This window comes from Eumetopias jubatus, unplaced genomic scaffold (assembly GCF_037043125.1).
Source record: "Eumetopias jubatus isolate StellerSeaLion01/CBP00866 unplaced genomic scaffold, mEumJub1_p1.0 scaffold_2, whole genome shotgun sequence".
Lineage (NCBI taxonomy): Eukaryota > Metazoa > Chordata > Mammalia > Carnivora > Otariidae > Eumetopias > Eumetopias jubatus.
The window spans coordinates 8674532-8702298 of NW_028274808.1; the positions used below are offsets into that span (position 1 = coordinate 8674532).

Here is a 27767-nt window from a genome sequence, read left to right on the forward strand (position 1 = left end):
GGTGAGAAATTTGTGCTCAATTCTTTGAGTCGCTGGAAGCCACTGGCAGTTTCTGGTCAGATGAATGAAGTGGTGCCTTGTAAAGCTCACGTGTGACATTACGCAGGAGCTGGAGAGAGATCCGACACAAGGAAACCGGTCTGGACAACATGGCCTGAGATCAGACATACATGCAGAATGGAGTGGACAAGGGTGCCAGTGGTGGAAACGAGATACATGCACAGGTTGGAGCAAATCTCTCCTCCCCGCCCCCACTCCCCGAATAAATAGTGCTGGTGTGTGACATCAGGAAAAAAAGTAATTAATGACAACTGTGTGATTTCAAGGTCTAAAAGAATAGGAGAGAAAAGTACTATGAATAATGTAGAAGTAAACAGAATAAATCTTTGATGTCTGTACCTATTCTAATATAATTATAAACACAGCAATATAAGAGATTTGGATGTAATATTTTAAGTCCATTTGAAACATAACTTTGGGAACAGCATGGGGATCATGGCCAAAGCCCTCAGAATGGATGAGTTGCCACAGGAGCTGGGGATACATCTCTCTGACTTTCGTGAGTAACCTGCACATACAACTTCGGGGGTTTTGGGCCCCCAAGCAGCAGACTCAGTTTAGGCACAGATGCCGGTAAGGCCTTTGTGTTCCCATATTAAGGACAGACTTCACTCCAATTAGGCTATCCATAGTTTTTTGTGTGTCTCTGGAAAGATAAGGCCTCCTCTCTGCCACACTAAGTAAAGCAACCCTGGGGAAAACTACGAGCATTATCACATTTATTTTCAAGTTTTAAATAGGTTTTTTTTTTTTGTAATATATATGTTTGCACATCAATTTATTTAAAATTTTGTTACAAATGTCAAAGTTCAGTAAGTTTTATTCACATGCATTGGACATCCTAAAGACCAAAGAGCTGCAGCCTCATTTTGGGGCAGAAGGCAGAAAGTTCCTAGATTTTTGATGACAATGCATAATGAGTCATCATAAACTATTCACAGTGTCAACACTTGATGCTCTATGCAGGTCCTTCGGTATGACCAAGTGCAGCATCTGCTGCCATTTACCAGCCTAAAAAAAATACGCTGAGAAAGGAATCTGAATAGCAAATGTTACTTTGAATATTAATTTGAAATAATAGTAAGAGAAAATTCTTTCAAGTAATTCAGTATTTCAGTATTCAATCCTTGCTGAAATAAAAAAGATGAATAGAGAAAAAATAATCGAGATTGAAGAAAGGCGACTGAAGGCTAATGATATAAAATAATTTTTTAAAATATTTTTTGTTTTGGACCAAAAATCTTACCAAGGCTTAAATGGTTTTAGGTTTAACATCATTTGTGAGTTTGCACACTTGATTTCATGGATGTTAGATCAGTTAGGCCAAATCACTGATGATATGAAGAGTGGTGGAAAGTGTGTTATCCCATAGAAATACTGGTTTTATATTGTGAACTACTTTGTCTATAAAAAGGGCTTCCCTGTTTCAGTTTAATTTTACTATTGTGGTACAGTATCAAATTTGTCTTCTTTTGTATTTGATGCAAAGCATATTATAGCAAATTTCACAAAAATTCTTCCAATAAACTGTGTTTACTTGAAAATAATTTTATATTAGTAGAGGATGCAGAAAAAATAGATTTAATTCATACTCACTGTGGTAGTGTTGCTGGCAGGGAACGTCTAATAATGGAATGAACTTGTCTGTAAACGTCCAGTTTAGACATGCATCGGCAGGAAGTGTGATTGGCAAAACTGATTGTTACTGGTTTGGGGCCTTGAGAGAGAGGCACTGTAATTTCAAACAACTACAAAGAAGGGACAAAAAGAAGAAAAAAATTATATAGATGCTAGAAAGCATTTTTATGGTAAATGTTGGAGTCCAAAAAGAGTGAGATTAACTCTTTATGATTAGATAGTGCTGCATAATATATGCAGGACGCAAAAGTTTTTTATGATTACATCGTAAAAACTGTTTTGCTTCTAATCAGTATCCTTTATCAAATAATAAAGAGTCCGTTTGCTTATCTCATGTCACTGTTATAAAGCATATTAGAATTTTGATAACCAGCTAATGATTATGGAGCAGAGATGCGACAGACCACCATGTTCAGGGAAAAAGAATTTTTTCCAGAGTCCTAGCTTATTCCAGGGGTTATTAAAAAGTGGCACAGATATAAGTATCTTTGTGATATAGGAGTAAAAAGCTATTGGCCACACAACCCAGAAATGTTTGGTTAAGTCCTATTCTATGTAAACTGAATACAAAGACATAAAATACATAGAAGTGAAATCGATTTTTCATTCCAAATTATATTTCTACCTCAAAGTAGTTTTACATTTGTCCAGATATCTTATGAATTTATTATGTTCAAAAGAAAAAGAAACACATTCATCACTTAATAGATAAAGGTTTGTTTCTGTTATTTTGACAAAGGTGGTATGAAAGTAATAAGTTTAAAATAAGGTAGGGCATTATACATGATTGTGGGCTAGAGTCTCAAAATTTAAAGTCTCATTCTTGTCCATTGGGAACTTTAATTCTCCTCTTCCTTCTCCAAAGTTAATGTTTTAAATTGAATATACAAAAAAAATTAGTGATTAAGTAAAACTAAGTGGATTTAAATTCCTACATTTCTTAAAATCTGAATTATCAATAATAACGGTAAAAGTGAAATCCTGGCCATTACCTGCTTAATAAGATCAGTCTGTAGTCCTATAACTGTAGCTAAACCACTTTGGTGTTATTTGGTGCCTTTTTGGCAATCTGAGCAGCGATAAAGATGATGACAAACTCCAGAGCCTTGTGATTGGGCCCGTCGCTCTAATTTCATGCCAACAGTTAAAGATCATTGAAAATCTTTAGGGAATTGTATAAGTTGCCAATTTAGTACTACAGGGAGATTCATGGAAATGGATTTTGAAGACTGAAACACAGAGATATCTAAACTATAAACTGCACATTTTCTTCATTTGAAAGGTATTCACTATATATTCATTGAAAAATTCAGCTACTTACTTAGCATAGGTGCCTTAGAAGGAACAGGGTCACACCCCGATGGGGCATTTTTAAATAGCAACCCCACTTGTAAGTTGTGTGAACTTGGAAAAGTCATTTAATTTATCTAAGCTGTGTATTTCTTTAAAAATCAGTGAGCTGAGGAAACATCTGACCCATTGTTGATACGACTGTTATAAAAATTACATAAGCTAATGTATATGAATGTGATATGCATAGTGATTGCCATTTAGATGTATTATTATTTGAATATATTCTCAAGATTCTAGAAATTCTCCAGAATACTGTCCATGCTACATAGATAATCTCAACATATAACCTCAACATATCCCAGTATTATGACTCTGGCCAGTTTCTTCTCTAAAAGGACATTTGTTTATGCAGTTTGGGAGAAACCTTTTATTAGATGAAATGTCACTGGCAGAAATTCCTTGCACTAGGTAAAACTATTTTAAGAGAGAGAATTCTGCAATGTCTAAAAACACTACTCACGACATTTCTGGACCCTACATTAAGAACCAGTGTAACAGAAGAAACGTAAAGTTAAAAACCAGTGTTTAAAAAGTTGCTTATTTAATTTTTATATGTATAAAATTTATAAATTATTTAAGCCCTGTAATAGTAGAAATGGTAGGAAGATGTACAGTTCTGCTCATAAAATCGTAAGAATTTATGTCTAATAGGCAGTTAGATTTGGGTCTAGAGCTTAGGAGAGCCATTTAAAAGCCGACAATGTTTAAGCCGTCCTTGAAGTCTTAGACATCGATGAGATTACTTGGTGAGATCACGAATGAAAGGAGGGAATGTCTAATAATAGAAACCCGGGGAACAGGTAAACTTAAGGGATGAGAAAAGGCAAACGAAGTAGTAAATATGTCTGGGAAGAAGGAAGACATGGAGATGGAGAGCCAGGAATGGGTTACTGTCAAACCAAGGGAAGCCAAGGGAAGAGAGGAGAGCTTCATAAAGATGTCTGTGGAAACAGGGTTGATGTCTCGGGGCAATGGAAGTGTAAGGATAGAGTGGGAAAAAAATGGGCACCAAAAGCAGCACTAGGGGCGCTGGCAGGCTGGGCTACAGGACAGGGGCAGCGGGGCAGGGTGGGAATGGAGAGAAGAGGCTTCACGTGACCAGAGGGAAAGCACTCAGATGACTCACGCCAGAGGGAATTTTACTTAGAGGATAGGATGCATGTAATCACTGCAGGATCTGGCACTGTCTCAAGTGACAGGAGGAAGAACAGAGCCCGGGAGTGAAGCATAAGGCACTTCTAGAGCTCACAGCTATTGTGGAAGCATGCCTGATGCTCCCCAACCCTACGCCTCACGGCACCTTTCCTACACCTTTCCTCAGGGACTGCTGCATCCCAGATTCCACCCCGGCACATTTTCCTAAGGGCAAAGAGAATGCAGTGAGCACCGACAGCCGTCAGCCAGTGCTGGGGGGTAATGTCCACAATCAGGACCTGCCTGTGAGTACCAAGTGCACACTTCGGAACTGGGGCTTTGAAGAATGTTCTTCAAACATTCTCATCTCATGAGATGAGAACACTTAAATGCGCATCTAGAAAGCATCTTCCTGAAAATAAGCCTGGTTCTGTACTTTCCAAGTGGTGGAAGATTTGTGGTCCGTGAACACACGGACTAAAGGGATAAACGGACAGGTAAAGAGGCACTAAAAAAAACAAAAACAAAAAACAAAAAACAAAAAAACCCCAAACAAACCACTGTTTAGAGAACTGTTTTTTCCTGTAAGTTGAACATATTCGTAATCATTAAATCTACAGTACAGGGGAGCCTGAGTGGCTCATTTGGTTAAGCGTCTGCCTTTGACTCAGGTCATAATCCTGTGGTCCTGGGATGGAGCCCCGTAGTAGGGCTCCCTGATTAGCAGGGAGTCTGCTTCTCCCTCTCTCTCTGGGCCCCACCCCCTACTTGTGCTGTCTCTCTGTCTCATATAAATAAAATCTTAAAAAAAAAAAAAACTACAGTACAATGTGAGAGAAAAATTTACTTATAGTACAGTTAAATAAAACCCCCAAATTTTAACTACTGATGTTTTATTTCTCTTGTTTGAGTCTAGGTAAACAACTGACCAGCTGAATTCAGTTAATTTGATCAAAAGGAATAAATATTCTGAAAATTTAAAGTAAAAAAAAAAAAATCAACCCAAGACTTTCCTTTTCTTGAAACACATCTTCCTCCTCCAAATTCTTACCTAAATTTTCTACCTAGTTTCTTTAATTCTCTACTTGACTGTATCAGTGTGGACAAAATTCAAGGGTCCAGAGAAAGATGCCTTGACCAATATTAAAAGTAGAAAGGTTCTTGATAACTAACTTTTCTTCCTCTATCAACATCAGGAAGATGAGGAGAGTGGCCGTATGTGTGTGTATTAAGGCACAATTGTACATAGAGCGGGTCTGTCATATACTGAAGGGGACTCTTTAGTTTTCCAATTTCTTTCTGCACTGGTCTTAAATGTGTATATTGATTCACTTTTCTCATTAAAAGGATTATAAGGTTTCTGCTATCTTTTTACTAAGTATGATGAATTTCGTTTTCTTCCTTACAGACCAATTTGTGAATTTTGAATAGCTATATTGAATCCCTAAATTACTAAAAATATTCATAGGCTTTTTTCCTAAAGATAGTATATGCTTAGAAAATGTAAACTTTTTTGAACTAAAAATATTAATAACTTGAATCACCATATAAACTCATAAGGTGCCCTCTGCAAATAAATAAATATAGTTTCCAAATATCCAGCAACTTCCCTCCTTTACCAGAGATAGAAGAATAACCAAGAGCGGAGTCTTAGATATTTGAGTCCTGCACCTGAAACTTACTGCTTCTATGACTAGGAAGAATTATCTCATTTCCCTTTGTCTCCATTTTGTTACCTATAAAAGAGTGATAATAATGGTGTGATTTCATAGTGGTGTTCTTTGGATGATAATTCTCCTTCAAAATTGAGTTGAATCTTTGAGGAATTAAAATGTTTTTGTTTAAAACTTTACCTTTAGTTTTCAGTAACTATTAATTGAGAACCTATAAGATGCATAGTGCCGAGCACCTTGCTAGCTTCTCAAGAGAAGTCATCAATCAATTACCCTTGCCACATACAACTCTCTTAGTCCCCCCTTTCTCTCTCATACATATATGCACACACACACACACACACACATATGTTACTAGGTTAGAATTTTTGAAATATCAAATAGTTTATCACAAATGCTGTCAGCAAGAACCTGCATTTTAACTCTCATGAAATCTGTGCTTGCCATTATAGAAAGATCTAAACCAACACAGTAAATAACTGTAATTTTCTCTCAAAAGAGTCAAAGTCTATCCATGCACATCACTGTTGAAACAATACATAAATTCTTTAAATTTCAATAAAACAAGAATGCCTATACTAGACTGTTTTGTGATTTTCCTAAGACATTTTTATGCTATAAAGTCAACTGTTCTTGAATAGTACATAATAATAGCTTGTACCTAATTTAGGATCTAAGTAGTAATAAAATTCATAATGGAGACTGATGGTATACTCTCTGCATATGCCTGTGAGAGGAGTTGCTGGTTTTGAAGATCAAAGTTTATATTAAGATGGCATTTAAACAAGCCTGGAAATTGGAAAAAAAAATCTGTGTGTTCTGTAAAACTTCAATAGACAGGAGGAAACGTCAAACATTTCCAAATGAGAGGTTCCCAGGTGTTATCTACTGGAATTCCTTAATAAGAATATCTAAGAGTTGACTCTCACCAATAAGAATGGACTTCATGTAAAGCCACGTTTTGAAACAATAGATTGTTTACACCAGCATAGCAACAGTTACAAAGCAACAAGTCTTATTTCTACTTATCTTGCAGGCTATTCCAGAAAAAGGTGTAGAACTTCCTTACTGACGAGATCCTGGATTACAGTTTAGTATTACATTTGAAAGGGATGTTTGTGTGGGAACAAATATCAAACCAAAAAAAAAAAAAAGCCTCCCTTTACGACATCTTTTTTTTATACCCCAAAACATAACCAGTTTCTCCTTCTAGCATATCTCATTGCTATCTTTAATTTAAATATTCCAGCCTTGAGTCCATTAAGTATAGAAACAAGTTGTAGCTCCTGGAGAGTATGGTTAATAATTGTAAACTGGAAGAGAGAAACTACATGGCATTTAAAGAAATAATCCCTAAAAATGGGAAAAGGTGAAAATTAAGGGTCCACTGTGTCAGCTTTTCAAGTGAGCCTACCAACCACAGGGCCTGCTCTCAAGGACCTGCAGAATTGAAAGTAGGTCTGGGAAGAACACAGGAGAGCAGATGGTAATGGATTTACATTTGTACTGAATAAATTTTCATGTATTGTTATACATAAAATGCAGATACAATGCTGCAATTAAAAACCCCAATTCAGGAGTTTTAGAAATACTGAATAAAATTTGTGCACAGGATCAATACCTGGAGAAGTTGGGAAAAAGGGGTATTTTTAATAGATGCATTATTTTTTTTTCTTAAGGCAAATGTTACCCTTAAACTTCTGATAACTGCTATTGCTATAGAGCTTTTTCCCCACATCTGGATAAAACCTGATTTCCAACAACTGTGCTTGCCAGATATTAATTAGCTAAAGATTCCAAACAAATCACATTCCACTTGTTGAATACATATGAATGTAATCTTTCAGACCACTGCAGTGCAAAATAATACCTCTAAGTTGCATTCCATAGTTCCACATTTTACTTAGGTTTAAATACACTTTGCTAAAAAGAAAATTTTTGAAGCACTCAGCTCAACTCAGATATAATCTGGGATGTTTTTGCTAATATATATGCTTATATTATTTCTTGATAAAATAATAAAAAATATAATAGCTTGTTTTTTTAGAATGGCAACACAGAATTTTAAATACTGCTGTGCATGTCCATCAGAAGGAACCAGAGGAGACCCAACTCCCACAATGAGCTGGCTCCTTCCACTGGTACTCATGAACTCAGCAAAGAGGCTGTGGTTTCTTCAGCTCCAACCCCAAGATTTCCAAGGAAGCCCCATGGGTTTGGTAGTTTTCTTTCTCATTCCTATCTTCAGAAAAACTATGTAAGGTAAATACTAACATTTAAATAACTTTTTAATCCAGATGTTTGGCTCAGAAGCAGATGGCTTGCTTCTGCTTCTACTCGAGTCATCAAATAATTTATCTTCTGCAATATTCACTTTCTCCTTTTTGGTTATATCTCTTAAATATACAACTTCTCGTAAGAAAGTATACTGAAAAGCATGTGTTTATGGAAGAGGTCAAAAAAGACACCCAATCTACTCCTCAGAAGCAGATAGCTGGGAGAACTTTGAAGCAGTTGTGACCTATTAGTTCACTTTGGAATGCTTAGTGCATATGGTTTCACTTTTCAACTAATGGCTGGCTTCCTCACACATTCTGCTAACCTGCCCTTCATTGAGCCCCATAAAAAAAATTCTAGGAAGTTTTTATAAAAAACTTGGGTCTTAAATTACTTAAGTACATTGTCCTTAAAATTTATATGATTCTAGTTGGTGACTTTTGTTGCTAAAGGATGTGTCTGGAACTCCTTTAACAAGACAAAAACTCTTTTTGCCCCCTTCAGAAAATACAGCAGTAAGAAACTTCTTTTATGTTTGAAAGAGATCCTCACATGCTCCCATTTATAGTACATTGAAAATATAGTAAAAAATACACTTAGGAAAGGTACTACTTAGGTGTAAGCTTTTACAAGTTGCAATATTAGCAAAAATGTTAAACACACACGAAAACATTGCCTTCAGGAGTTTCACGTCTCACTGTCCTTGATGTGTATTTCCATAAAGCTTTGCATTTCTCTTTCACAACACTTAGACTATTTCTATTTACTTGATAAATGTTGATTGCCTTTCTCTGCTAACCTGTAAGCTCCATGAGTGCAGGATCCATACGTCACCGTTATACCCATTATATGGCAGAGTATGAGGCGCCACATGGTAGGTGCTTCATCCCACTTGCTTAATTGAATTTAAATTAAAATAATTGCTTTTACTATTAAAAACAATCTGAGTGGATTCTTTGGGTGGGAGAAGAGCATGTTATTAAGAAATCAAAAGGAGAAATGGATGGGACTATCAATGATTAAATGTTGGCTTTCCCTTGGCATTGGCTTTTGCTCTTCTTTCCTGATACATGAACCCTCTAAGTAGTAACAAGTACAACAGGACTTCAAACAGCATTTATCAATATGATGTCTAAGGATCCAATCACCGCTGCAGAATTCTGGAATCACATGCCCAATCTTCTTCTGGTATCTCCACCTAAATATCACTCCGATTTTTCAAAATCAGCACATTCACCACTCTACCCTTGACCCTAAATCTGTTCCCTTTTCTTTAGTCATCAATTTAGTGCCTAGTGTTTACTATGTGCCAACAATGTGCCATGCTTCAGGGTAAAAACCAAACCCAGTCTCCGCTTTCATGGAGTTTAGAGCTTAGGGACTAAAACAATCTGACAGATAAGGTAATGATGCTAACATATGGGCAATAAAGGCTGCTATGGACCATACAACAAGATGCCTTAGAAGTGACATTCATATCTAGGCCTAAAGATGAGCAGAAATTAGCTCGATGAGGGGGGTATCAGGAGGTGTGTAAGGAGATGGTTCAAACACAGAGTTTTGCAGTGACTCCGAGGTAAGAGATATTGACAACATTTAAGGAGTAGATAAATTTGGGTCCTCGTGGAAAGTAGTATTTAGGGGAGAGCAGTGACAACTGAGGCTGCAGATTTAGGCAGCAGCCAGGTCATGGAGGGCCTAGTAAACCATGTTGAAGGTTTTAACCTAAAGAAGGCACCTAAAGGAGAGCGCCATTCCAAAGATTTAACAGCTTAGCACATTTGTATCGACCAGTCAGAACACATGCTAGCCTGGGCAGGAACTGACTTCTCATTTAGAAAACAAAAAACTCACTGCTATCATGTGGCCAGTGGATGGGAGGGAGATATGGAGATATGGGACCAGGCTGGCCCAGGTGATGATGAATGTGACCTGCATCAGATGAGATCAGCAGGATGAAGAAACTGGATGGATTCTAGCCACGTTTGGAAGGGAGATTTAACTGGAATTATTGATTGGGCTTTAGTGAAAGGAGGAATAATTGGGATTAGCCAACAAGATGAGTGGTGTCATTTATAAAGAGAATACCGGAAGAAGAAAAAGGTTTATTTACTTGCTTGTCTATCTGTGTGGGTGGGGTGCGTGTGGGGGAATAGGTCATAACTCCAACGTGGTGCATTTGAACCAGGACCCACCAGAAGGGAAGCCAAGTCACAGGCTTGAGTATGGGAACCACGAGAGAAGTCAACTGGAGATAAGGGTCTGGGTAATCCCCACGAAGAGGAAAACAATGTAGATGAAGACACCTAAGGACAGTGTGTGGAGTCAGAAAGTAGGTGTCCTGGGGCAGCACCCCGAGGACAAAGTACCTTATTTTCAGTGCACATCAAATTTTTAATTCAAACTGCAAATCTTTGGAAAATTGAAGTGCTAAAATGAGACTCCTCTGCTGTATAATACATAACATGTAAAAACACTACCACTTTGCAGGTCAGAATTTGTAAGAAATGTGATCATTGCATGTGTCAAGCCTATCAAAAAGGATCAAAATAAAACTTGAAAACAACAGACCAACAACAAGAAACCAGACCTCAACAATTTTATAGGTAAATTCTGATTTTTCCAATGAGGAAGCAGGCAAAATAAATGATTTCAACATCATGAATCTGTTTTAAAGACCTTGCTAAATTCTCTAAAACCTGGAGGTGAAAGAGGCTGAAATTCAGTGAGAACTGATTCCATATGATCTAACATAGACTTAGTTTTCTTTTAGCAAAAATATCCTATTTGGGGTTACTGGACCAAGTTTTATTTTACCTACACATACCTTCAACTTAGCACCACATGCTCTTAGCCTGGAAGCCTTCTACTTTCTGAAGCCTACAACCTTCTGATGCCTCCAACCTGACAGAGAAGTTTGTGTGCTGTTATGCATACACACTTATCCTTGAATAAATGCTTTCACTCTGGCACCCATTAGGTCGACATGGGACCTAATCAAGCCACTGGAGGGAATAAATATGCAGTGGTCCCAGAAAAACCAATGGTGAACAGAAGACTACATTCATTCATTCATTTTGTTTACTAACAAAGATTTTTCTGTTTTCCAAGTTTAGACTTTATCTAAGGCACTTCTGGTAGCTATTTGGCACATGTGTAAAGTGTGTATTTAGTAAGACAATAGTTAAGAGGAATAGAACGGTGACTTCTGCTCACATCAACTATGAAAGGGAAAAAAAGGGGAGCATTTTCTCTTCCATTTGTTCAAAAACAGGATATTTTTAAAAGACTGATCTGAAATTTATAGCCCATACTTTGATTAGGCAATAGGATTGGTTTATTTAAAAATTACACAGGTGAGTTAATCAACTATTTTATTATTACTGACCTTCAAGGCAGTAGTTTTAAAATCTGCTTCAGTGGATAACAACGAGGGTAAGGACACCTCCCCCTGGAACTGTGGGGTAAGCTCTGTGGATGTGTCCATATCTTCATTTTTTTTTTTTTTTCCTGATGAGAGGGTCGGTTTTAATGTGCTTCCAAAAGGGGATGTGTCCTAATTCCGTAACCGACACTCAGGGAACTGATGAACAACAGAGATCTGTTCTTGGCTTTATGGAGGAGATGGACATTAATCAAATAATAATGGCTATTTTGTTATAAACTAGGATTATAAACTGTAGTGAGTGCTATGAAAGATAAGTATGGGAAACTATAAAGCATTTAAAAGAAATATAGGATCCAATCAAGGAGGTCAGAAAAGTCTCCCCCAAGGACTTGTTGAGCCATGTGATAGAAGAACTGGTACCTCAGCAGGGAGGAGACTAGCAGGAGAAGTTGACTTAAAAGTGTGAGCGAGGATGGAGGGCTAGAGGGGGCACAGTGTTTCCCAGGGACTCAAGGAAGCCTAGAGCATTCAGGAGCACAAAAAGTTAAGGACAAGGGACAGTTATGTCAGATGGTTCTGTGGAGGAAGGCAGACATTTAAGGCTGTGATAAAGATTTTGGTCTTTTTCTAACAGCAGTGGGAAATCATTGAAAGGCCTTTATGCTGGAGACTGACACCACCAGATTTGTGTCTTAAAAATATCACATTTGGGGGCCATTAAGAGAATGCATGGGGACGAGGGGAAATGGAAGCAGCAGAGCAGAGGGCAGGGTTTTTCATTAGCTGGAAAGAGCATGAAAAGCATGTTGGACTATAGTGATGGTGGTCGACATGGGGAGTCAAGATACTTAGGGGGCAAAATGAACATCTGATTTGGTGACAGGCTGGACGTGTGACAAGAGAAGGGACATGTCAGGGACGACCCCTGTGCTTCTGACTAGCGACGAAGTCACACATCAGGAGGGGAAACCACAAGGCCAGGGTGTTGTTTGCATTGAGTGTGGTGCTGGAAACAGAAAGCTCGTCTAAGGGACTACTGCACAAAACATTTGAGCATGTCTATCTAAAGAAGATATCTTTCGAAATATGTGATTCAAATATTTTTTTAAAGATTTTATTTATTCATTTGTGAAAGAGAGAGAGAACAAGCAAGGGGAGAGGCAGAGAGAGAGGGAGAAGGAGACCCTCTGCTGAGCAAGGAGCTCGATGCGGGACTTGATCCCATGACCTGAGCCGAAGGCAGATGCTTAACCATCTGAGCCACCCAGGCGCCCCTGTGTGATTCAAATATTAAAATAATAAATATTACACCTTAAAGCATGAGGCATTTTTTAAAGAAAATTCATTAAAACATTTTTTTCTATCAACAAGGCATAATAGAAGAATCTGTGGAGGAAATTAGTAATGAAAAATAGCTTTACATATTGTCAACTGGCAACTGATTTTCACCAAGAAAATAACTTAACTCCAACAAAACAAAACCCCAATGCTAAAACAGTTATTATTCAACTTTATACTTTCACAATATGAGCACTTTGAAAGTAAAGTTTCATCTAACAATCGAATCCAATAAGGCATTTTTGAAATGATATATAATGAGCTTACAGTAGATACATTTTGTTTGATGAAATAATTCTTCAAAATCTGTCTTTTAAGGCTATTTCATGTCATCCCATTTTTTAAAACAGATATAGCCTTTTGGTCTTTGGAAAACACAACTGGCATATCCAGACTTTTGAAGAACTACCAAACTGGTACTGATTTAAGTCAAATCCCATAACAATAATAATATAATCTAGGATACATATCATATTGCTTAATCAAAGTATTTAAAAATATATGCTATTTAAAGGCATTCCAAAAATGTAATATCCTCACTCATATTTATTTTCTCCATTTTTTAAAAAAATGACATTTCAAGAAACTCAGAAGGCCAAAAATCCTTTTATGGAACTTGGCTTAAATATAAAAGCAGCAACATTTTTAATATTAACATCTTTTAAAAAAATAAATGTTAGTTTTTTGGGGTTATCCTCCTGGAATAAGTATTTGTTTTGATTAAAAAAAAAGTGTTAAGTTCCAACACTTATTAAAGATTTTTAAATCCTGTTTTACTTCAGGGTTAAGATAAGATAAACACTTATTATCCAGTAAAACCTGTTAAATTAGTAGTATTTTACTCAGAATAGTGTACAATCTACGGTTTCTTAGCTCACAAATTCCTAATTCCTGTTTGATAAAGATGGAGGGGTCAGGGTGGGGGAGCCTACAAAGGAGTTCTGCTGTGCTCAATCACTATAATTATGCGTCATTCTATTAAAATATAAGAATTTTATCGAGCACAGAAATGTTATCCCATGACCCACAAACATATATTCTACTGATTGAGTTTCTAAATGTGTGAATACATTTAGAATTATGCTGCGTCTCTTGCTAACGTTTGCCAGAAGGAACACTGTGTCATTGTGCTGGATTCTAGAAGGTAATCAAGAATAGATAATCTCCTTCTGGCTGTGCTTAACTATGATGATAACAGGAATGATGTCAGGCCACAAAGCATCACCTTTTCTTTTAAATTTTTTTAAAGATTTTATTCATTTGACAGAGAGAGCACAAGCAGAAGGAGAGAGAGGGAGAAGCAGGCTCCCTGCTGAGCAAGGAGCCTGATGTGGGACCCGATCCCAGGACCCTGGGATCATGACCCGGGCCGAAGGCAGCCGCTTAACCGACTGAGCCACCCAGGCGCCCCAAAGCATCACCTTTTAATTTTTTTTTTTTAATCTTTAGAGTTTAGGCACAGGTAAGTTGAATAGAAAACTCAGTTTTATAATTTATTTATTTTTTGTTTCCTCTTGCAAGTCTTAGTATCTAAAATGGTTAATTCCTTCATCAGGCATATGAGCAATACAAAGAAATACATTTTTTCCCCCAAAAGGCAGTTTGGATTGTACAAGAGGACAGTGTCTCCAAACCCAGAGCCCAGATGATCATTAGAGTAAAAATTTTAGAAATTTCCAACAGATGAGAAAATGCAGTTGAAGAAACTCAGGTAATCTTAATTTTCATTTCCACTTATTTATATTAAAATCAGAGTAGATTTTATTAATGGGATCCAAGCTTTTGGTCAGCTCGTTTGTGTGAGAAGAAGCTTTCATTATATGTATTCCAAGTATAGACATTATTTGACTAAGAATGTTAATTTGTTGTCATTCCACATTGTATCAATTAAACCTCACATCACATTTTTGGAATTATTTTTCAAAATAATTGTGCAGTTCTGAATGTAGCCACATAAACTGACTGGAAAAGTCTTTCAGCCAAACACAAGTTTCTGTTTTGGGAAGTTTGCATCAGCCCAGCTCATGGCCTGGGCTTCTCCAAACATTTCTGTGCAGAGGACAGTGGTACACAGCCCTTTAAACAACACCCTGTGGTTATCACCAGCTCATAAACATGCCCTCTGATAGCCAGCCTTCTCTCTCACAAAAGACCTACCATGCAGGTTAGCGCATCTGCACTGAAAATCCCGGACCAAACCTTAAGGTAAGTTTCTTGGTTATTATTTTAAAAGCTTCACATCTAATGTGATGGGACTTTACAGGTCACTCAAAATACCTGAGATTTAGTGTCAGAATATTTTCTTTGCTTTCCAAATGGACACAATGAGTATGCTCAGAGTGTTGGCTTATTTCAATATTACACTGCTGTTGTACAGAACACACGTTTTGTTACACATTTTGAACTTGTGATTTGTGCTGTAGCTCTTTAATCAGAAGAAAAGTAATTGATTGCCAAATAACAATATTTAGATCAGACACACACACAGACACACAGACACACACATTCATATGTATATTTATTACCTGCTTCCCTTGGCTTTGATTAGCACTATTAGGAACAGAGCCCATAAAGCAACAGTAACTTTCTTTGTGAGATAATAGTCTCAACACCACAGAATACTGAGAAGTTCACTTCATTCCCCAAAGACAACGGAAGCACCTCAGAAGGACCCAGAGTGACGGCAGAGGGACCAAAGCCATGGCCAGGGACTGAGGTCAGGGACTGAGCAGGCCCCCCACGGAGCCAGCACACCTACCGTCTTGCTGAGGTGGCTTGTGCTGGTGTTCATGCACTGTAGGCCCTCGCTGTTACAGCAACCTCCACATCTGTAGACGGACACACATGGAGGTTTAAAGAAGGTGTTTGTTGCTGCTCCAAACTCCTTCCCCACATCTATACACACCTCACGTGGTATGCACTGAGTTTTTCTCCACTCATTATCAATACCTGTCGAGTCATAGGGAAGGCCGTAAGTTACACAGAAGCCAGCGAGGGGGAAGAGCCCACAGCAGTTGGAAGTCACATTTGATTTCAGATTTTCAGACTGAAGTATAATACATAATGTTAAAAAAGAAAGAGTTGACAGGATCCTAAATTGCCCTGTGGATTGGAATGCAATATAATATTTATTTAATATTTAACAGAGCAGCAAATGATATTTTCTTAAAAAACAAATTTCTATAGCCAGGTAACACGCTAAATTAGGATTATGCTTTCTTAAAACAACACCGATTTTTCTGCAGCACTTATGTTTGGTTTTCTTTGCTTAAGAAAATGAAAATTTAATAGATAGGTGTTTGCAGGACCTGCAGAGAGAGAGAGTCACGCTCATTTGCTATAATGTGTGCTATTTTTGCGGTCTCAAAGCAAAGATAAACAACATGATTTAATTTTTTCTTTCTAAAAAGAGATGTAAATGAGGAAATTGCTATGGGTTTCGACTGAATTCAAAGATCATTTTCAGGCAGGCTATCTGGCAGCTTTGGGGAATGTCACTTGAAATGCAAGGGTATCTTCCATCAACTGGGACATGTATCCTGAACTAAGTGTCTTCAAGAAACTCAAATTTTCCTATTCCTTTTATGCTCTCCCTTGGAATTCTGTTTCCAGTGAGTTAGGGGTTTAGCCCCAACACCGTGGACTCTTTAAATATTGCATTATAGATGATGTACTTCTTAAATGTTCTAGCTTCTTTTTTCCCATCTTTTCCCTCAAGTAACATTTTTAGAAAAAAGAATATAAACTATGGGTTATTCAAACTTGAACCCATTTTGATTGCATGTGTTCTCAAAATAGTTTGCAATCTTAAACCCTGGTAGCGATTACTATCTAACAACTGGAGGGAGTTATTTTTTTTTAACATAGTCCACCACTTTATACTATGCCATTTATGCAGCATCATAATTTTTTGTGATGCTCTCTGCTAGATCATTTAGTAGCTTTCCCCAAGTCCAGCTCCCAAGCCACCTGTGAAACAGCAAGGCAATAAGAAATCTTGGAAAAGATGATTTGGGGTGATTTAGAAATTAAGCATTTCTGAATCCAAATCAGAAAATGTACATGCAATTATTTTGTAAGATATAGAATGTTTAAATGGTTAAACTGAGACAGTGTGGAAAATATATCTTCAGGTTTTTAAAATTTTGCAATGGAGTATCACCTTAACCAAAAAAAAAAATGTGTTGGTAGGCCTGTACCTTTCTATTTTTATATTTCGAGAAATCCTCTTAACCACTCACAGTGGTTAAGTTATAAAATGCCATATTTTGAAAATCTTTATTCTTATTTTGTTTGCTTTCAGCCCTAAAGGCATTTAGTAGTACAAAGGTTGAAATTAAAAAAACAAACAAACAAACAAAAACCAGGCTGGCAGATTTCACTGGGTTGATATATAAAGCTTATCATATATTTTCTTTCCCATACTTACTTTTCAAGATCTCTGCATTATAATATGCTGCAGCAAATTTTACAGTCTCTTCTGTTCTTGCATTGATGTTGGGCTGTTCTTTATAACGCTGCCAGCCGCCTTTCCTTAATTGACACTTGTACATTTTCCAATATTCTGGGTAGAGTACGGTCATGAGCTCATCTACACTGGACACTGACCGCAACTGTTCCTCCAGATCTTTGCCTGCATACGCCTATCAAAGAAACATGCAAGATCCATCAGTTATCAGATTAAGAGATTTGAAAACGAATGAAAAAAACCTCTGGGTTTAATGTTATATATGTCAGATCCTTATTAAAAATATTATTAATTATCCCTGAATTACTTAACTTTACTTGGTAAAATTATATTCGTCTTTTAATTTGAAGCAATACCATGATTATTTTTTTTGCCTCTGTTGTACCATTAACAATTTATTATACTTGCTTTTCACAAAATTATCCATCTCTTTACTCATCCATGATTAAAAATGAAGTACTGACAACCAAATTTGTAAACTATATATTTGGTTTTTAAGGCAAAAATTTTGTGAGACATAATTTTAATTTCCTAAGTAGCTTGTTTGATTTATAGTTTTACATAATTGGCAAATTTTTAACTTTGAGAATTTATTCAATCTTGTATTACCCTCCAATACATATAAACTGAAGTCCACTCTAATGCTTTGCTTCGCTTTTAGTTATCAGCATCAATAAAATATAATTAAGCAGTATGCTTGAAATTAGGAAACTTGGTTTTACGGAAACTATTTTAGAATAAATACTTCCATGAAGAATGGGGTTTCAATAACAGTATTACAGGTTTATGTTCTGGCAGAACCTCCCAAGTATTTCCAAAAAAATCTGATTGTTGAGATTTATTTTTGCTATGAAAAAGACATGAAAGAGTTTGGAGAACATTAATTCTGCTCTTAAATAACTGTCTATATTAGTGTGTCCAATTAAGTAGAACATCCCAAGTTATATTCAGGTAGTTATCACAATTATGAGAAAAAGAGTTTTCTAAATTATTCTTTGAAACTAAGGGAAAATGGGACATTGTTTAACTTCATATACAAAGTGAAATACAACATCAAATGTTTATTTTATACTGTCATGCTTATCCCAGCTTTTAAGTCTGAATATGGGAGGAAACACATCAGAAATTGGTCTTAAAATTTAGCATGCACAGGAATCAGCTGGAGACCTGTTAAATGAAGTAACCACCCCCCCCCCCAGAGGTCTTGGATGGAGATCAACAGTCTACATTCTAATAGTTTTCTCCTTTCTAGTTCTTGATGTACAAAATTAATATATTTGCTTTAAAAGTCAAAATACTATTTAGAGTCTTTTCACCATGATTTTGAATAATCAGTTATCCTGATGTAGGTGCTATTTACACTTTATTTTGAGAAATATAACTAATATTTCTTTTATCTAGAGCCTCATAGGCAGTAGATTATAAAAGGTGTTCCTTTCTATTGGATAATAAAATTGGCTATTAATTTTAGGATTTCCCTTTCCCTCATTTATTGTGTCAATGGGGTATATCACTTAATCTCTTTAGGTCTGTGTTCTGAAAATATTGATATTAATCCACTAACATCTGGAATATATAGGGTGATCCCTGATATGCCATACAGCCATACAAAATATAATTCCCTTGAACAGATGGAAGGTGGGGATGGAGAAATCCCAGCTTAAATGAAAGTGACAACATCTCCTCACACCGTTTCCCAATTGTTTATGAAGTATTTGTCTCAGGAAAAATCTCATATATGACACAACGTTCAAGAATCAAAAATATCTCAGAATCTAAAAGGATTGCAAGTGAAGAGAAAGGTTGCAAAAGTACATCGGTAGATTTTTGGTCATTGCTACCTAAAACGAAATGTCATGGATGGGTTTCTGTCTGCCTCTGCTAGCCTGAAGAGCCCTTGAACCAGCAGGAACACCATGGGACCGTGTGACTGGTGGGTCCCTGGGATTTTTTTCCCCGTAATTCGGCTGGAATTAAAGTCAAGTTGTGACCTCAGCTGATCACCTGAAACTCACACGAAGAGGCATGAGTGTCCATTCTGCTAGGAAGAGCTTCAATACACACACACCAACGTCACACGATACAAGGAAAGATACACACCAAGGCGTACAGAAAAAAGACAGTGGGGACAGGGGCTTTCAATTAAGTATTATTCGAAGTTTTAAGACAATCAAAATTGTACTTCAGATTTTGTACTTCAAAATTTAGAAAAAGAAAATAACAATAATTGTATCTATGACAGAAAACCCTGTTACTCAGTAGATAAATAGAAAAATGTAAGCATACAATTCACAATAGAAAAAATACAATATAAAAAACTGAAAAAAAAAGCACCAAAGCCAAACTACAACATAGGAATAGAACATGAAAGTTATATTTGTACTCTTAGGCTGAAAAAAGGCTTTTCTAGGTGAATATAAAGATAAAATGTAAACTGTATGGTAGAAAATACTGTAAACTAAAAGACAACAAGGTAGGAAAACTATTTGCAATATACATGACAGATGGAGAAGGACTAATATTCTTTTTTTTTTTTTTTAAGATTTTATTTATTTATTCATGAGAGACGGGGAGAGAGAGAGGGAGAGAGAGAGATGCAGAGGGAGAAGCAGGCTCCCAAGGAGCAGGGAGCCCGATGTGGGACTCGATCCCAGGACCCTGGGATCATGACCTGAGCCGAAGGCAGATGCTTAACCATCTGAGCCACCCAGGCGCCCGAGAAGGACTAATATTCTTAAAATATCACATGAACATGTTAATGACAAAAAATAAACAGGTACTTCAATAGAAAAATGGGCAAAGATCTTAAACTGAATATTCACTGAGAATAAATATGTTAATATGTATTTGGTGATGGTAAAAGTGAAGGAAACCATAATTTCTTTCAGTCCTGGTGGGAATATAAATTTGTAAAGCTATTTAAGGCAAATGTGTTTTTTCAAATTGAAAGGACTTAAAAACAAGCTCCATTTTAGACAGCAAATTCACTTTGGAATTAAATTTTCCATCCAATAGAAGTGAGAATATAATTATGCCAGATATATGTACAAATTCATCATGGGGCTCTCTATCATAATGAATTTAAAAAACAATCTATACAGACAATAATAAAGAACTGATTAAATAATATACAGTACAAACATAAATGTGATAATACAGATGTATAATTGAGACATGTAAAGAAGTTCATAAATATTTTATGAAGAAGTATTATACAACTTAGGCACAGTACACAGGATGTTTATATATGTAGCAAATCTTTTCACAAAACCAAATTCACATCTAGATTGTATACATACATTTGTGTGTACAGACAAGAGTAAATGGTATGCAGCAAAAAAAAAAAATATATATATCCATGTATATATATCTTCTCCAAATTGCAGAATTAAGGTAATTATTATGTTCTTCTTTATACATTTTTGTACTTTAAATTTTATTTTTTTTAAAGATTTTATTTATTTGAAAAAGAGAGAGTGCACAGGACTGGGGGAAGAGGGAGAGGGAGAGGGAGACGCAGACTCACTTCCCACGGAGCAGGGAGCCCAACTCGGGCTCATTCCCAGGACCCTGAGATCATGACCTGAGCTGAAGTCAGACGCTTAACTGACTGAGCCACCCAGGAGCCCCTGTACTTCAAATTTTAAATAATGCATATATATAATTTTTTACTATTAGAATGAAAATTTAAAAGTAATCATCTCTAAGTGTATTGGCTCTTATTTCAGCCTTCATTTGCTTTACTCTTCTTATGTCTCTATAGAGCATGCCTTTGACATACTACTTAATGTAGAGCAACCACTGACAAAAGCAGAAGCTATCATAGACAAAATGGTATAAAAATAGCTTGATAGTGAGAAATTAGTTTACTTATTCCCATTAGACTTTATATTATATCTGTGGAAGAAAAAGAAGCTTTAGTATCAAAAGACTAGATTTCCTTCTTGGCTAAAGACCTTATTTAATTGGGGAAAATTAGATTTCATTTCTTTGAGTCTCACTTTACTCTGTAAAATGGGAATCATAGTATCTTTCTCTTAGAATCTCTGTGATGATCCAAATAGACATTTGATATAGAAATATGTTATACATCTTATCAGTAAGGGTGGAATTACTTGTCATTATAGCATCTTTAGAGAGCAAACACACAGTACACAGATTGTTTTTTAGATAAATTGAAAATTTACTCAATCTGGAACTGTAACTCCCAGTATTGTACCAGTTCTGGGATCATATTTCTTTCAATCCATCTTCTGCATTTCTGCTCTAAATGAGCAGCAATCTAGGAATTCAGTATTGTCAGCTAAGCGATAGGGCTACTGAGTGAAACTGGAGAAGACCCAAATCTTAAGGATAGATACTGCCAGTTAACCATGGCACGTTCACATTCATATTCTACTTTTGAGGAATTAGAGGGGTCCTGGTAAACCTAGAAGGAGTTCTGAACCAGGGACACACTCAAATCTTTCAAGTAGAAGTGCTATCCATGTGAAAGGTTCCTTCTCTTTTCCTAGATCTGTTGAGGTGATCATACAGTTTTAATCCTTCCTCTTGTTAATGTGGCATATCACATCGATAGATTTGTGAATATCGAACCACTTTTGAATCCCTGGAATAAATCCCAAGTGATTATGGTGAATTATCCTTTTAATGTGTTGTTGGATTTAGTTTGCTATTTTTTTTTTTTTTTTTAGTTTGCTAATGTTTTGTTGAGGAATTTTGCATCTATGCTTGGTATCTAGGTCAGAGATACTGACCTGTAGTTTTCTTTTTTTGTAGTATCTCTGTAATCAGGGTAATGCTGACCTTGTGGAACAAATTTGGAAGTTTTCCTTTCTATTTTTTTGGAGTAGTTTGAGAATAGGTATTAACTCTTCAAAGGTTTGGTAGAATTCATTGTGAAGCCATCTGGCCCTGGGCTTTTGTTTGTTGGGAGCCTTTTGATTACTAATTTAATTTCATTACTAGTAATCTCTGTGTTCAAATTTTCTATTTCTTATTCAATTCTGGAAGATACATATTTCTGAGAATTTGTCCATTTCTTCTGGGTTGTCCAATTTGTTGGCAAATAATTTTTCATAATATCTTCTTATAATTCTTTGTATTTCTGTGGTATTGGTTCTTATTTCTCCGTCTTCATTTTTGATTTTATTTGAGTCCTTTCTCTTTTTCTCTTGATGAGTCTGGCTAAATGTTTTCAATTTTGTTTATCTTTTCAAGATCCAGCTCTTAGTTTCATTGACTGTATTATCATTTTGTCTTTTTTTCCCCATTTCCATTCTAATCTTTACTATTTCCTTCCTTCTACTAGCTTTGAGCTTTGTGCATTCTTCTTTTTCTAGTTCCTTTAGGTAGGTGTAAGTTTAGGTTGTTTACTTGAGAATTTTCTTGTTTCTTGAGGTAGGACTGTATTGCTATATCTAAATGCTTTTTCGAGTCTTCATGTTCACCAATGTTTTCCAGCATGTTGAGGCACTTTGCTTAAATGTTGATATATTCCTTTTATTTTCCAAAGGGATTTAATACATCTGACAATAGAAAGTCTCTTACAAATGGATATTCAACTAATAAAAACCCTCAAGTAATCTAAAAATGAATCTAATTTTGTACTCTACTTTGGAGGGATCAATTAGGAGGTTCCAGTGATGACTCTTATTTATGTTCAGCCTGTATGCATTTGCAAACAACAACCTATGTGACATTCAGTGGAGGATTCTGAGTGCTATGGAAGTCAAGCTAGGTGTGTGATGTCAAAGGCAGGGAGCTACAATCAGGAACAAACCCCTTCCTTGATAATTCATGTACCTAGAACACATTCCCTTCTTACTCTAATAGGAGAATGATGATTCCAGAAGTTCCATGATGAGAAAGAATTTTGGGGATTCACTTGCAATCTGTAATTCCCCTAATTATGAAGAATCATAGTATAAAGTGAACACTTGAGGTGGCACTGGCTATGGATCCTAATCACCCTTACATTTTACACGCCTAGCTTGCAAAACCAGGTTTCCTCTTGCTTCTCTTTGTTGACTAGGGGTTGTCTAGATGCCTGCTAGGGGCATACAGGTTGTCCTTCCTCTCCCAAACTGTGACAACACAGGGAGTAAATAATAAGTAGCAAGTCATCTAGGATTAATGTTAGTAATGGCCTGGCATTTGCCAGTGAATGAAAATTAGTTTTTTTCAGAAAACCCTACAAATCCAATGTCAATAATCTCTTCAAACAACAATCTTAAGTTAACTGCTATGCTATATATAGACTTGGCACTCATTTGATAATTTTATGAAGTTGAAAATTCATGAGGAAATGTATATCCTTTTTGGAAAATTTTCTTTCACTTAAAAGAATATACTCTTATCAAATAGTAATAATCAGAATTGAAGGAGTGGGCAAGAGTCCACCAAAGATAAGTTTGATCACACTACTGTATTTTCATTAAGTGGCCAAAAATGTCATAGGCAAAACTATTTAGTTGTCCAATATATCTATATTTTGGGGGAGAGGAGGTAAGTAACTTATTGTTCAAACTGGAAAATAAGGGATGTTTGCATTTTTTTCTTAAACTGTGTATATACTATCTTTAAAAAATCTGGCTCAAATACTTTATATTTGAAAAATGCATATATTCATGGACAATTTCATAAGATAAAGCAAAAAAGAAAATTAGTTGGTCAAATTATCAGTTTAATAAGATAAGAAATTTACAGAGGTGCCTGGGTGGCTCAGATGGTTGGGCATCTGCCTTCGGCTCAGGTCACGATCCCAGGGTCCTGGGATCTAGCCCCATGTCTGGCTCCTGGCTCAGCGGGGAGCCTGCTTCTCCCTCTCCCTCTCCCCCTGCTCATGCTCTCTCTCTCTGTATCTCTGTGTCTCAAATGAATAAACTCTTTTTTTAAAAAAGAAATTTACTAAAAAGTTTAAAAGGAAATATTTTTCATATTATTCCCATCATATACATCATTCCTTTGTTCTAAGAAACCAAATTATCAGTAGGGATCAATCTATTATAAGGCAATTATCAAAATCAGTAACTCTATATTACACTGGGATTTCTTTCTTTCTTCTTTGAAAATAGGGTCAGATCCAATCATTAGAATAAGTAGTTGCTGAAATGATTGTTTCCCTAACACAGCAGAGGAACTTCTTATTCAGTCCTTCTTACTTAACACTGGCAGTTGCACGACAAGTGAACTGTGGGTTGTTCTGTTCCCTTCAGATAACTATCCATGCTAGGCAAATTTGTACATTTGAAAAGTATATCTGATTAATGAAAAATACCTTTTTAAAATAAAATCTAGTCATGGTGGCAGAATGTAGAGGGTTTTGGATTTGAAAAATCACCCAATACATAGTTATAAAATTCATTTTATTTTATTTTTTTAAAATTTTATTTTATTTTTGAGAGAGAGAGAATGACACAGAGAGAGAGATAATGAGAGGGCTGAGGGTCAGAGGGAGAAGCAGACTCCCCGCTAAGCAGGGAGCCCGATGTGGGACTCGATCCCGGGACTCCAGGATCATGACCTGAGCCGAAGGCAGTCGCTTAACCAACTGAGCCACCCAGGTGCCCATAAAATTCATTTTAAAAATCACCCTTTAGTAGGGAGTCATGAATAAATATGTAAGAGCAAATGATATCCTTCTAAGGAATAGAAACTTGTAAATGTCTTATATAACCTTAGCAAATTATTTTACCTAATGTTTCAGGGAAGGTGTCAGAGTCAGGTTCTTTCCCTCACAGGTCACCCATCACCCATGTCTACACCAACCTGATGTGCCACAGATAGGCATACCTTGGAAGCAGACATTTACATTTCAGTTTAATATTGGAAGTTTTTAATTGGAAGTGTTAAATTTCAATTTTTTCCTAATCCCCTGAAATATATTTTTGTAAATTTTGAAAATAAGGTCATAATAAAGAACAGAATCTTTTTTATGTCTATTATTGATAGCATGAATTTTTTCAAAAAGTCATTTTTAGTTTATCACATATATGAATTAAATTAAAAAATTAAATATTTACTTCATTATCTAAGTAAACTCTTAGATTTTTAAAAAATATTCACTTTCAGTTGTTATTGTTTAGATAACTTTCTAGTTTAATGCCAATGTAGACACTCATATTTGCATAATCCACACAATGGACAAGATAGCTCTATATATGATTTCTTGCCCCCAACACTGAAAACCATTCACTTTTTATTTTCGAATGGAATTGGTTTTCCTTCCTTGTAGAATGACAAAATGATCTCAGAACTATTAATTCCAACCCCTGTCCATGTATAATGGCAAAAATAGCACCAGAGAGATGAAGCCAAAAATCATGAATGTTTTTACTGACAAGGGAAATACCAAGGAACTAAAACGTATTACTCTAATATGCCAATATTTACATATTGTAGAGCAATGGCTTTAAACCAGGAATGATTTTCCCCTCGGGTGATTTGGCAACATCTGCAGACATTTTCACTTTTCAGAACTATGGGGTAATGCTACTTACTGGCACTAGTTAAGTGAAGGCCAAGAATGCTACCAACCATCCTAAAATGCACAAGACAGCTCTCTACAAAAAAGAAAAAAAAAGAATTATCCAGGCCAACACTCACTGGTGCTGCTATTGGGAAACTGCAACTGACTAAAAGTGGGCTTTGCCATATATTAGCCTCTTAAGAATACGTCAGAAGGTTAAAATTTGCATGAATTTTATTTTCTAAAATCCCTAGAAGCATCAGAATGAGTAAATGAGTAAATGGGGAATGGTTTTAAATATGCTCAGCAGTTGGACTTAGTAATTGTAACATTCTTTTTTTTTTTTTTTTAAAGATTTTATTTATTTGCCAGAGAGAGAGAGAGAGTGAGAGCACAAGCAGGGGGAGCGGCAGGCAGAGGGAGAAGCAGGCCTCCTGCTGAGCAGGGAGCCTGATGTGGGACTCGATCCCAGGACCCTGGGATCATGACCTGAGCCGAAGGCAGACACTTAACTGACTGAGCCACCCAGGCGTCCCTAATTGTAACATTCTTAGAGATACTTTCTTACCATCCAGGGTAACTTCTTATTTTTCTTTTTACATAGGCATTTCTCCACACCATTGTTTCATAAGGAGAAGAGAATGTAGCAGTTTAGACATAGTCTAAACTGTATTTAGTAAATTCAAAACATTTCATAATTATTTTCCTTTGATTGCTTTCACTTTTTCTTTTGAAGTTTAAACTAATTTCAAAATCATTTTGCACATTTTTTCAATGATGCTCTTTTAGAAAGTTATTTTGAAATTACAGAATGTAATGGGTTATTATAATATTTCTTTTCAGTAAAATTTTTTCTTTGCTATTTTAAAGGCTAATTTATGTTAATGCTACTTAATTCTGGAAATAATATTAATACTTTAAAAATCCTTAATTAATGAATAATATTCACACAAGAAAGTGAACAAATCATAAGGACACAGTTTTATAAATTGTTACAAATTGAACACTGCACTGTAATTGTACCTAGATCAATGATACAGAGTATCAACCACATTCCAGAAACTTCCTTTTTTCTCCTCCGTGATTACTCTCTACCAAATATTGCCATTTTGTTATATTTCTGCATTTCTGTTTTTGACCAACATAGTTTTTAGTCTTTTTCAAATTTTACATAAATGGTATCCAAGAGCATATAGTATTTTCTGTTGGATCCTTTCCTCACCCTTATGTTTGTCACATTCATCTCTGTCGTTTGAAGCAATTGGTTTTCCTGCTGTCTCGTTTCTCATTGTATGAATTACTGTGATTTATTAATCTAATCTATGCTCAGCATGTCTTTTGATGGACATAATATGAATTTGGGGGTGGTATATAACTAGAAATAGGATTGGTGGTTCATGAGGTATGCATATATATATAGCTTATCAATATGACCATTTTCTAAAGTAATTTTGCCAATTTATACTCCTGAGAGCTGTATATAAGAATCCCTGGCTCCATATCTTTGCCAACAACTAGCAGTGTTTGGTTTTCCATTTTAGCCATTCTGATGGGGTTGTGATAACACTCGTTGTGGTTTCAATGTATAGTGAACCTTGATGACCGATGATATTGAGCACTTGCATGTTATTTGGACATTGGGTTATCCTCTTTTAAAAATTGTCAATTAAGAGCTTTTTATTCATCCCTGTTGGCTGTCTTGTCATTGACTTGTAGGAGTTCTTAATGTACTCCGGATATAAGTCCTTTATCGAATATGTATATTGTAAGCATCTTCTTCCAGTATGAAACTCATATTCTCTCTCAATGGTGTTTGCTAAGAGAAAGTAAAGAAATCTACATAAATGAAAAGACCTATCATGTTCACAGATTGGAACACTCAGTGTTAAGTTGACAATCCTCCCCATGTTATCTATAAATTCAATGCAGTTCCGGCAGAATTTCTTATAGAAATTTCAAACTGATCTT

General features: G+C 36.0%; 1 protein-coding gene across 1 annotated transcript in view; it reads right to left on the reverse strand.

Annotated features, from left to right (window-relative positions):
- The window catches only part of VEGFC (vascular endothelial growth factor C), a 102100-nt gene that overhangs the window by 18544 nt on the left and 55789 nt on the right, over window positions 1–27767 (reverse strand). The window contains exons 2-4 of the mRNA XM_028099826.2: window positions 17291–17504; window positions 15620–15810; window positions 1657–1808 (exon numbers count right to left, since the gene is read on the reverse strand). Coding sequence (XP_027955627.1) covers window positions 1657–1808; window positions 15620–15810; window positions 17291–17504 — 557 coding nt within the window. The remainder of the gene's footprint in view (window positions 1–1656; window positions 1809–15619; window positions 15811–17290; window positions 17505–27767) is intronic.